At 39.9% G+C, this 12,372-nt stretch overlaps 1 protein-coding gene across 2 annotated transcripts in view; it reads left to right on the top strand.

Annotated features, from left to right (window-relative positions):
• LOC142138708 (uncharacterized) overlaps nt 1-9,487 on the top strand; it is a 67,118-nt gene extending 57,631 nt beyond the window's left edge. Inside the window, exons 11-12 of one of the 2 annotated variants that reach the window (XM_075195563.1) lie at nt 648-740; nt 9,135-9,487. In XM_075195563.1, coding sequence (XP_075051664.1) covers nt 648-740; nt 9,135-9,176 — 135 coding nt within the window. In that variant the 3' untranslated portion in view covers nt 9,177-9,487. Of the gene's footprint in view, nt 1-647; nt 741-1,034; nt 1,674-9,134 lie in introns of those variants that run through there. The other variant, XM_075195579.1, reaches the window with a different exon arrangement.
• Nucleotides 9,488-12,372: the final 2,885 nt, after the last annotated feature.

Below are 12,372 nucleotides of genomic sequence, written 5' to 3'. Positions count from 1 at the left end.
ATAATTACTCTACCTTAGACTCACAAATGCACAGACACACTTGGGCTAATTTCATAGGAAGCCAATTAACTTACCAGTATATATATTTTGGAATGTGGTAAAAAAAAAAAAAAACACATGGCCTTGTATTTCTCCCCTTTCTGTAAAGCTACCTATCTAGTCACTCGGGCTGAGTGGTATTAATACCAATTTTGCACTCACACATGCAGAAATTTGGAGTCAATCTGATCTAACACTACTAAATTAGCTGACTGTTGAGCAGGGTAGAGGGTAGAGAGTAATCAAGATACAGAAAAAACGCCAATCATCACCATCATCATCACCATTTATTTATATAGCGCCACTGATTCCGCAGCGCTGTACAGAGAACTCATTCACATCAGTCCCTGCCCCATGGAGCTTACAGTCTAAATTCCCTAACATACACACACAGACAGAGAGAGACTAGGGTCAATTTTGATAGCAGCCAATTAACCTACCAGTATGTTTTTGGAGTGTGGGAGGAAACCGGAGCACCTGGAGGAAACCCACGATGAGCGGATAATACAAATTGTAGAATAACTTGCCTCAGTCATTACAGTTAAAAATATATGTTGGGTAGAGTACCCACTCACATGACTTAAGAACATGCTTTATCTCGTTTTCAGGTGACGGCTCAAATGGCTAAGCAAATTGCAACAGATATTTTCAGGAGGACAGCCTTAAGGACAGAGTTTGAATCACACTTTGATTCTGCAGAGGTAAGTAAAACAAATTTTCTTCATTAGGTTATTGTTAATACTGAGAACAAGTTCATGTTGGTGTTTTATAGGACATATCGGACAGTAAATGCCCATAGAGTTCAGTCACAAAGATTAAAGTGGTTCCTTCACTTACACACAGTGGCGGTGGCCATTTATGGGCATTAGGTTCCACTATTTATGAATTGATCTGCTGCATTCTCAGTGATACAGTATGAAAACTAGATTACAGAAAGACAGTGTTGTTACTCGTTGAAACCAAAACCTTTTTATCTGTTAATATTTGTATTGCAGATTTATTAAATGAATGAAGTCATCTAACTTGTTGTTGTGGGCAACACCACAGTTACCCTGTGCCCGTTTACATAAATGTGCCCAATTGGCTGAATGAACAAAATGTCTGTGTGTGTTGGTTCACTTTATTTATACAGTACTGGTAAAGATACACAATATGTGGAGTCTAATTTCTTGCGCTGTTTGTCCTCATGCAGTTTTATACAGAATTGGCGAAACAAAGTCAGTAATAAAAATAGAACAAAACTACAAAGAGATAACAAATAAATCAGAACATTATCACTTTGTATTTATCATATGGAGAAGGAGGGAACTAATGAGGAAAAGGATTGTGGGAAAGAAATGCATAGGGAGAGGGGCTCACGCTCATGAAGCCTTTGTTAGGTCCATACCAGAATCGATGAGCTAGCCCTATAGAGATCTCTAATAAAGACCATAAAATGAATAGAATGAATAGAATATATATATATATTTTTTTAATAAATTCTTTATTTATTAGAAAGAGAATAAACGGCAATGCACAATGCCGGTTATACAATGTAAATATGAATAGAGTTATATATGATACAATAATATAGTGTCTGAGAAAAATATGCGAGAACTATCCATCGATAATTACAATAAAGCAGATAAACCAACTGACTGTCTTCCTTTTTTTTTTTTTTTTTTAAATCTGAATAAACATAACTAGACATAGATAAAGAAAAAAGGGGGCTGACAAAGACAGGAATAAGTATAAAACAGGAGGTAAGGAAGGTAGGGGACAGGAAGAGGAGAAGAGTATGAGAAGCTCTTCAGACTCACTTCAAATACTACCGTAAGGAATGTTAGTAACTATCAAATCATGTAACTAGTCAGACGAAAGGTGTACCTGGTTAAATTACCTTATGTAGGATTTAAAAAAGTAATTTTTAAATATGAAGCACTCCATCGATCGAAGTGGGGGTGCAAAGAACAGTCTTAGGGCTAGATTTACTAAGCTGCGGGTTTTCAAAAGTGGGGATGTTGCCAATAGCAACCAATCAGATTCTAGCTATCATTTTGTAGAAGGTACTTAATAAATGAAAGCTAGAATCTGATTGGTTGCTATAGGCAACATACCCACTTTTTCAAACCCGCAGCTTAGTAAATCTGGCCCTTAGACTCTTCTGTTTCCTTAAACTCCAACCATCTAAACCAAATGGCTGTGAAATCTGAGTATTTGTCGTTTACAGAGAAAATAATGTCATCCATTGACATGTAGAACTCCACTTTGGAGAACCAATCCTTAATTGAAGGGGCAGGGATCGAGATCTCAAGTGCATTAGAATAACCGTTCTAGCTGCATTGTTTAAATGTTTTAAACAATGCAGATGAGGGGATGTTAGAGAGAGATAATAGCCTAAAACCCGGGTCTTCAGGAACCTCGTGGCCAATAATGGTCTTAGAGAGCCTAATAACTTCATCCCAAAAGGGAGTGATTCGAGGACATTCCCACCATATATGCACTGAATGAATAGAATATTTGATGGCAACAACTGCACTTCCTTGAAGGATTCCAACTTTTGGAACTGGTGGTAAAATGTGAGCCTGGTATGAGTTCAATTCTTCTATACATCTTGCCTATGTGGGAGGGAATTCAAAGTATCTGGTCAACTGGCACTAGGGTAATGTCATCCACCGACATATAAAAATTCTTGTGCCTATTCCATTCTTCAACTAAAGGGGGAAAGGGGAAATCTCCGATGAACCGCAATGAGTGCTATGGCTGGTGTACTAAAGGATTCTAAGGTTTTAAAGCCCAACTGGGTATACCAGAACCAGTTCTCTGACATGGGGGTAGCTTTATCAAACCATCTTAAACAGAAAAGTGTAATTGTTGCCCATAGCAACCAATCAGATTCTTGCAATCTTTTCTAGAATGTGCTAGATAAATAATAGCTAGAATCTGATTGGTTGCTATGGGCAATACCTCCACTTTTTAAAAAGGTTTGATAAATCTACCCCTTTTAGTACTTCTGCAATAAACTCCCCAAGATCGCTGAAGGTGGAAAGGCTCCTGGATGACATATGGCCATGGGATGGCGAGTGCATCCATTTTCCAGGCTCTCTCCTTCCAGACACGAGAGAGATTTTTCTGGGTCTTGGCAACTGTTGTAGAAGCAGATACATCTATGTCTCTTTGCCCAAATTGTTGTTCTTTCTGTTGGAAAAAGGGTTTGTCTTCGTGCCACCAAACTCTGGGACTCATGCAGAGTTGGAACCTAAACGTTTTATGCGCATATGCTCAGTCAGACGCATCTCACAAGAGATCCCGCTCCACAGCATGAATACATACGTAGGTTTATGTCAGAAGCAACAAGTGTAGTGTAGAGAAAGTATTGGTTCTATGGTTCTACAGTTTTAATAGGTAAGCAAGTTGCATTACCCCAAGTTGCATTACCCTATTTCTACACAATATAATAATGTATGAAGTGTCATATGCACAAATAATGTTATTAATAAATGTGAAAGATTTATTTATTTTGTAAAATATATTTAAATATAAACAAAAATACAAAATGCAAATTAAATTCAACTAAGTCAAGTGAATTTTAATTAAGTACAAACATCTGTTATTTTTACCTTTAAACACCTTTTCCTGTAGTCCAAATGGAATTATCATTTAAGTAATATGGACAGATGGCTGCGACCAGCCCTCCAACACCTGCAAGAGGTGCGGCTCCTGACAGCAGTATATGCATCTGTGTCCAGGTCCAGCTCAGTCACAGTTATATGAATACGCCCTCACTGTACTCGGCTTACACTCATTAACCCCTTCACTCCTTTGAAAGGAGTTGCAAGTGTAAAATTTACAAAATCTGTGCAGAATGAAAAATGCTTATTTTAGAGAAATAAAACAGATGTATGTCCAAGTGTACAGGAGTCCCTCAGCGTTAGTTATTGGCAGGACAATGCATGTGCTAGCTCTACCAGGCTTCTGTGATCAGGAATAAATGGCTGATGCATCCCTTCTGAGAGGCAGCGCTAGCTCTATTTTTACCCCTTTTTTGACCATTCTTAATTTCCACTTGACTGTGGTTATGGTCTTCCATTATGATAATGTCCCCCACGCTGTGTTGGAATCTATAACACTTACCATATGTATTGGCTGTTCCAGGGGTATGTTTTGCAGCAGGTCTCCCTTTTGAACTATTGAAGGTTTTTGACTATTTTTCTGATCTTGCTTAAAGCCTGGGACATTCCGGGAGGGCCTTCGGTACTGACCCTCTCTTTGAAAGGGCTGTTTGAAACTATAATTGCCTCTGATGTCTGAGAAGGACTCCCTGGCCTTACGACAGACTCGTACCTCCTGTATGAATTCTGGTCCTAGCTAGATTGGTGTAATTGACCGCCTTAGGATCCAGGTTCGACGGGCATGCTAATGTGAGTCATCTGGTACATTGATTACATAATTTGATTTGACCTGTCATTAAGATGGCGCTGCAGAATGAATTAGTGCCATCTCAGAGGCCATAAGGGAAATACACAGATATGACCCTTGAGGTGAAGGCATCCCTAAACTCCCCTATTAAGTTTTATAACCTTAATGAGGGTTGAATATCATGCTCAGGAGAATTGACTGTTAACCACTAACCAATTTACTGTAGACCCTTGCAACTGGGATGAGGGGGACTGGTTTAATTTTAAAACCATTCAAGCAGAGCAGAGTCTCTTTAACCATCTCCCAACCAGCCACAGTAGATTTACTTTAGGCTAGTGGTGTCCCTCCGGTTTCTAGTGCAGAGTTAAAAGCAAATTTCTTGGGTCGATGTTTTCATAGAAAACTAACTGTGGGAAGAATCATGGAAAAGTGTTTTTTTCATACTTTACTAAATCCACTTGTGTCAACTATTAAAAAAAACTATGCTTATTTCAATAATTTTTGGGCAAAATATATAATTATATATTAACCACTGTACAGCACTGCGGAATCAGTGGCGCTATATAAATAAATGATGATGATGATGAACCACTAAAGCTTGATTCAGACATCAGGAGCAGTGTGAGGCAGATGGATCAACTCATTCCCTATGTAAATAAATATGTGAATTGCACAAATATTTGATGGCAAATGTCACCCAGTGATTTATTTATCCTGTTGTTTATGTTTTCCCATAATCTAGTAATTTAATTTATATGTGGAACAAAATGTCTCCAAATCAAGCCTACAATGTGAGCGCACAAGAGAAGGTAGCATTTGAAATGTTAGCTATTTGTTTTACATTTTAATTAAAACACACTATCATAATGAATGTTTGTCTTCTACAATCAGAGTGCAGTTTTTTGTTCTCCGTGAATTAGTCTGTTACTTTCTACCTATGTTTTACATGGTACATGCCAGAAACCTTCAGTGTTAACAATAGCTGCATAATCTGATCATTATCCAACTCGCGTCACACAGCTGTGTTCTGAATTTCACAACATACTATGTAAGACGATTGTGACAAATTGTACAAACTTCACATGTTTGGGATTAAACTTTAAACTGAATTCTGCCTGGAGAACTCAAAATTTGGGACTTTGGTTTATTGGAGTTGTGGGATCCCTAAGGATTACCCTTACTGTCAGGAGGAGATTTAAAGACTAATAAACTGATATATATGCATTGTCTGACTGCAGTATGTGTCCTAGGTGTTCTGTCTAACTTGGCCTCTCAAGACTGGTCCTTTCCTAGTAAGTGTAATTATTATTATTAGTATCTTTTATTTATAAGGTGCCACAAAAGGTCTGCAGCGTTGAAAAATACATATACAGAAAGCAGTGATCCATAACATATTACATGAAGAACAAAATGCAAAGGCCAGACTTTATGAATAAACAGATATAGAGATAAGACTTTAAATCAGATCAAATTAATTACGGGACAGTCAGTGAGAGTGATGGTGGTTACCAGCGTGAAGTAGGCCTAAGCTTAGGGAAGCAGGACAAGAGATGCAGAGGGTGATGGAATAGTATAGAAGGAGAATACAAGGAGGGTCCTGCTCATGAGACCTTACATTCCAAAGGAATGGGGGAGACACAAATAGCATTGATTGGGGAAATGGGGGTGAAAGCCGAAGCAAGGAAGCTAGGAGGAATGCTGATAATCTTGAATAACGAAATGAATCTTAAGGGCACGCTTGAAGCCTTTGAGAGTAGAGGCTATCTTGATAGGGTGTGGGAGATCATTACACAGCAGGGGAGCGGCCCGGGCAAAGTCCTGGAGACGGAAGTGAGAAGAGGTAATCAATAAAGTAGTGAGGCGGTGGTCATTGGCAAAGCAGAGGAGTGTAGGTAGAGATGAGGTTGAAGATGTAGGGGGGAGGATTGATTGAGAGCTTTGAAGGTGAAGAGTATAAATTTAATTCTGTAGCCACAGTCTATCGCCTGCCAGAGAGGGACAGCAGAGACAGATTATTATTAGTATCTTTTATTTATAAGGTGCCACAAAAGGTCTGCAGCGTTGAAAAATACATATACAGAAAGCAGTGATCCATAACATATTACATGAAGAACAAAATACAAAGGCCAGACTTTATGAATAAACAAATATAGAGATAAGACTTTAAATCAGATCAAATTAATTACGGGACAGTCAGTGAGAGTGATGGTGGTTCTCCCCCGCTCTATCAGAACTTCCCCTAATCTGTCCTCTTTCAAACGAACATTAAAACCCCACCTTTTCCTAAAAGCCTTCCAGTCTCATGCCTAAACTCCCACTGGTCGGCTTCCTCTCTTTCTCATCCCTTCTTCCCTTCTCCCCCTTCCTCGACTCCGTCTCCGTCTCTCCCGTCTCATCCATGTGTCTGTCTGTCTTCCCCTCCCTTTAGATTGTACGCTCCTTTGAGCAGGGCTCTCCTACCTTCTGTTTCCATCACTTTTAACTGCGCTCTCCAGCTACTCAGCTCACCTCCTCTCAGTCCCTCTGCCCTCTGTCTCCTCTCGCTTCTCTCCGCTCCCCTCAGTGACACTCAACCTGTCATCCGTGCCCACCCTCTTGGGCCATAGTTACCTGCCTGTACTCACTTTTCCCCTCCCTCCCTCTCTTTCATGCTGCGCCTGAGCCCCCAGAGTTATAGTGCTTACTGTTACTTGTAATGTGCTGTTTCACCTTGTTCTGTGCCATTGTTTGTCCTTGTACGGCGCTACGGATACTTTGTGGCGCCGTATAAATAAAAATTAATAATAATAAAATAGAGCGTCAGGAGAGCAAAATGAGGCGGGCAGCAGCATTGAGGATATACTTCAGAGGGTCAAGGTGAGAGTCAGGTAGGCCAGAGAGAGGGAGGTTACAGTAATCAAGGGGTGAGATTTCAAGTGAGTGAATAAGAGTTTTGGTGGCTTCTGTGGTGAGAAAGGACCATATCTTGTATATATTCCGGAGGTCGAAGTAGAAATATTTGAGAGGGACAGAATGTGAGGTTTGAAGGAGAGGGAGTAGTCGAGGATGATCCCAAGGCATTGGGCTTGAGGGACAGAATGGCGGGTAGTATTATTAACAGAAAGAGAGAGGGGAGGTGAGGAAGCCCTGGCAGGGAGGGTGGAGAAGATTAGTTCAGTCTTGCAAATAATGGGCCTAAGTGATTAAGGTGTGCAAAGCATAAAAAAGGAGTAACTTTGCACCTGGGCAAAACAATGTTGCATTGGAGGAGGAGGTAAATTTAAAATGTGGGGAGAGATTTATAGTTGCTGTAGGGCATGTCCTAGATCAACTTTAAGTTTTAGTGTAAAAATAAAGCGATCAAGTATTTGTGTGATAGATGAAAAAACAGTCAGTATTTAACTTATGTGCAAAATAATAAACTAGTTTGCGCCCATTGCATTGTAACATGGTTTGTCCCGTAAAATATATAGTCCTTTATTTGCGATACTTTCCTTAATGACTCCGGTGCAATGAGTTTAAGAAAGTGCTGGGACATCCAAGATGAGCAGGAGACACGAGACATAAGGGAAGGGGAGAAGTCAGGGGATGAAAGATAGATTTGGGTAACATCAGCATAGAAGTGGTACTGGAGGCCAAAGGAGCGCGAGAAGAGGAGGGAGCCAAGAATGGAACCTTGGGGAACTCTGACAGGTAAGGGATGAGGGGGGGTGAAGTCATGTGAGGAGACTGAAAAGGAGTGGTTGGTGAGGTTAGAAGAAAACCAGAAGAGGACAATGTTAGAGGCCTATAGATTTGAGAGTTTGCAAAAGGAGGGAGTGGTCAACAGTATCAAAGGCAGCAGAGAGGTCAAGAAGGATTAGAAGGGAGTAGTGTCGTTTAGAGTTAGTGAAGAGAAGGTCATTAATGACCTTAGTGAGTGCAGTTTTGGTGAAGTGGAGGGAGCGAAAACCTGATTTGAGTGGGTCAAGGAGGGAGTGTGACGATAGAAAGAACCCGTTTGAGAAGTTTGGAGCCAAAAGGAAGGAGGGAGATAGGGCAATAATTAGAGAGAGAGGCAGGGTCAAGTGATTTTTTTTTACTATAGGGGAGACGTGCATATTTAAAGAAGGAGGAGAAGGTTCAAGAGGAGAGGGATAGGTTGAGGAGGTGGGCAACATAGGAGCAGGCTGTAAGAGGGAGGGAGCAGAGAAGGTTGGAGGGGATGGGGTTATGTGGGCAGGAGTAGGGGGTGAGGAGGAGAGAAGGGGGTGGACTTCATCTGCAGAAACTGAAGTGAAGGAAGAGAAGATGATAGGTTACGAAGTGGGGAGGAGGGGATGTCAAAAGGAAGGCAAAATGTATTTCAATGTCTTCTGTTATATTATTTTTTTTATTTTTAATTGAAGTTAATATAAAATGCACAAATGGTGAGTAAGCTACCAGTTATTGCAACAAAATGGGCCCTATTTATTGCTTTGTGTCCGCTTTGAATGAAGTGCAATACATTCTTATAGCCTGTTTGGTAAACATGTGACCTACTTTGATGTCAATATTGTCATAGGGACTTTGTAACACGATGCTACTCTGTTAATGTCAAATTGTGAGGACCCTGAAAAACATTAGCCCCTTCATTCTAACTTGCCTGCATCCACCACTTGTTTAGAAGTAACTTTTAAATATAACAATGCTTTATAAATGAAACACAACTTATGAGTCTTTTTTTTACTGTCTTTCAGGTTCAAGGATACTTGAAGAACTCAGATCCTTTACATTTCTAAAAAGAAAGGGTTTTTTTTCACTGTATATATTCAACATTTTCATTAACTACTGATTAGTATCATGAAATAGAAGAGTGACAGAAGGCTCATTTGCCCCACTGATGCCAACAGGAAGTGGGCCTGCAAGGTTGGGGTAGAGCAACAACTGAATAAGCTGCTAATAGGGTGCGATACGATTTGGTGGGGATACGGATTAGATGTTTTCCCTTGATCTCGTTTATCTGCATGAGAGCTTGTTAATGGTGTCCAGATGTCAAATAGAAATCCTGTACCTGTTTATGTACTTTGGTATTAAATGAAGATTCTACAAACATTTCTTTGTCATATGTTACCAACATAGAACCTTGTTCATTCAATCCCAGTTCTGACCTTGTTCCAGTCTGGCTATTGCACTTCTCAGTTGTCTAAATGGCTGTTCTGCTTTAGTTGATATCTTGAGGTTCTGCGCTATTTGTGCAAGACTGCCTTGCCCAGATCCCTGTTAGTCATAACATTGTCAGAGCCCAGTAAATCATGACAATGTATAGGAAGAATAGAGTTATGCTCTTCTACTAAATATGGAAAAAAGAAGCTGAGGACACCACGGTGAGAGATAGCAGAGACCTCAAGAACAGGTGGACTCCTAACAACCAGAAGTCAAAGAGATTCATTCTTAACAGTGAGAACAGATCAAGTGCCAGACAGGAAAGCCAAGACACAATCCAATAGCTTATATGTAATACATCAAGAAAAGACAACCTGTGTAGTAGACAGACAAGTGTTTTGGGTTTTTTCCCCAAACTTTTTTTATTGAAGAATTTCAGACATATCAAAAAGCATTTGTAATCAAAAAGACACGTATATATTCAGGCTTCAAAATCAACATTGAAGGCAGTATTTGTAATGTTCTAGGCACAGAGACACGGAGAGACCGGGGTTCTGAGAGCAATCAGTCACTGACAGAGATGGGTGAAGAGTTTGGATAAAGCATTTCTGCAGTTGTTCTCTCACAGGAATATACCAGGTGTAAATAAAACTCTACCAAGTTTCAAAAAATCTACCTGTGAGTTTTGTTTTTTGCAGCGAGGCCTCCAGCCAGTCCACTCTCATAACAACTATAGTTTCTCCTTAAAAAGATCAAGAGTGGGGGGGGGAGCCCTGATTCTACATGTGGAAAATGCATTTTCTCTCAACAGCTGAGATAACCAACAACAGTTTTTTACTTCCTTTAGCGGTCCATGTATTTGGCAGCAGAATGCCCAAAATAGCCCATTCTGGTGTGAAAGAAAGATAATTCACTAATTTCGCCATAACAAATCTCCATCTCTGTATCCAGAAACTCCTGAGGACCAGACAACCCCAAAAACAGTGAAACAGTGTTGCAAGTGTGGGTGGAAGGCGCAGACCTATCATTATCGGACAGACCCATAGCTAATCTTTGATGTGGGGATATATAACCCTTATGTAATATATTAAGAAACATCTCCACATATGTGTAAGACCAGTGCGGACAGAAGAATAGACTAATTAATTTCTTAAAAGCCTATAGTGGCCTGATACGGCTTTTTGTTTAGGTGGACAGGAGTTCAAGAAGGAATCTAAAGGGTTGTCCCAATCAATGTCTGAAAAGAAAGTAATAAGACTCTTAGCATAGTGTTTAGCTTGAAGGAACACTAACCCACAAGGACCCAGAAATGGGACCCTCTCTATGGCCTGAGCATGACGCAATGGTTTCTTGGAGGTTTATCCAGCAATTGGCCCACAAAGTGCAAGCCCTGCTGTTCCCATCTGCTACAGGGTGTAAGTGTACTTTAAAGTGTAGGTTACTTGCCATTATAAGTCACTAGTCCTGAGGGTTTAAAATAGTCCTTAATATGTTGGTAAATGAGCTCCATAATCTATAAACGATATTACCACTTGTATTTGCAGTTAAGCAGTTAATTATGAAATGATTACGGTAAAGATTTATGTAGCTCGTAGAACAGAAGCGTAAGATGAACTTTAGATACAAAGTTGTTTTATGTGGCTTAGGTGCAATGATCCAAATGATGTAAAGCCCACCTAATATGTGTGAGTCCCATGGGACCAGGGGAGTTCCTATAATAAGACGACCTGTCACTGCTGTTTCAGGCAACAATATTTGAGTGAATAAAATTAGGAAATCTATTTCTAAATAATCATTTTCTTAATATACAGGTTTAAATTACTAGTATTTACCTTGTTAACAAACAATAATGGTGAAGAATTGCAATATTGGATTTTTAAAGTACGGGGGATTAAGAAGGGCCCTGTTTCAGGTGCCCCCACATGCAGTTGGATTGCAATACATACTCCTGCTGGGGCCATCATTACACTGTGCACACTAAGAGCAGAGTAAACTCTAAGCTTCCCATTACATGCTGCTGCCTTCTGTTCAACAATCATCATCATCTATTTATATAGCGCCACTAATTTCGCAGCGCTGTACAGAGAACTCATTCACATCAGTCCCTGCCCCATTGGGGCTTACAGTCTAATCCCCTAACACACACACACACACACACACAGACTGAGCGAGACTAAGGGTAATTTAATAGCAGCCAATTAACCTACCAGTATGTTTTTGGAGTGTGGGAGAAATCAGGAAGTACAGTTATATTATGGCACATACTTTAAATGTTTACTTTTTGCTTACATTTTGTATGTAGTGTATGTAACAAGAGTCTGCCAGTCTAACGTAAACAAAACGAATGGTCTGCTATATATTAGAAAACATGTGCTTATCTTGGTTGCTTAAACTTTGCACTTATTGAAAATATGCTCCATTATAGTATCTCAGGCTGAAAATGGCTGAATTTATTGTTTGAACCCATCACTTCAAAGCTCTTTATAATAAAAGAGAATGTGGGATATTTATATAGCTAGATTGTGAGAGAATCCATTCCATAGTTGTGGTACTAGAGCACCATATCTGTGTTGCCCGGAGACTATGGAATTTTCTTTCCCTATACCCCCTGCAGCTTGAGCTTACAGATGGTGGAGCTACAATGGAAAGGAACTTTAGACATTGCATTATAAAAAGTAACCAGTGCTTGTATCTTCAAAACACTAGATCTACTACACCACTTATCCTATGTCATGTCAGATCAGGAGTAGAACAGGCCCAATATCCTACTAAGGAGACATTTATAAAAACTGTCAGAGCACTTTTGTAAATACAGAGCAGTTTGCCCATTAT

This window comes from Mixophyes fleayi, chromosome 1 (assembly GCF_038048845.1).
Source record: "Mixophyes fleayi isolate aMixFle1 chromosome 1, aMixFle1.hap1, whole genome shotgun sequence".
In the NCBI taxonomy this organism is placed as follows: Eukaryota; Metazoa; Chordata; class Amphibia; order Anura; family Limnodynastidae; genus Mixophyes; species Mixophyes fleayi.
This window is presented reverse-complemented; position numbering and strand designations above follow the sequence as displayed.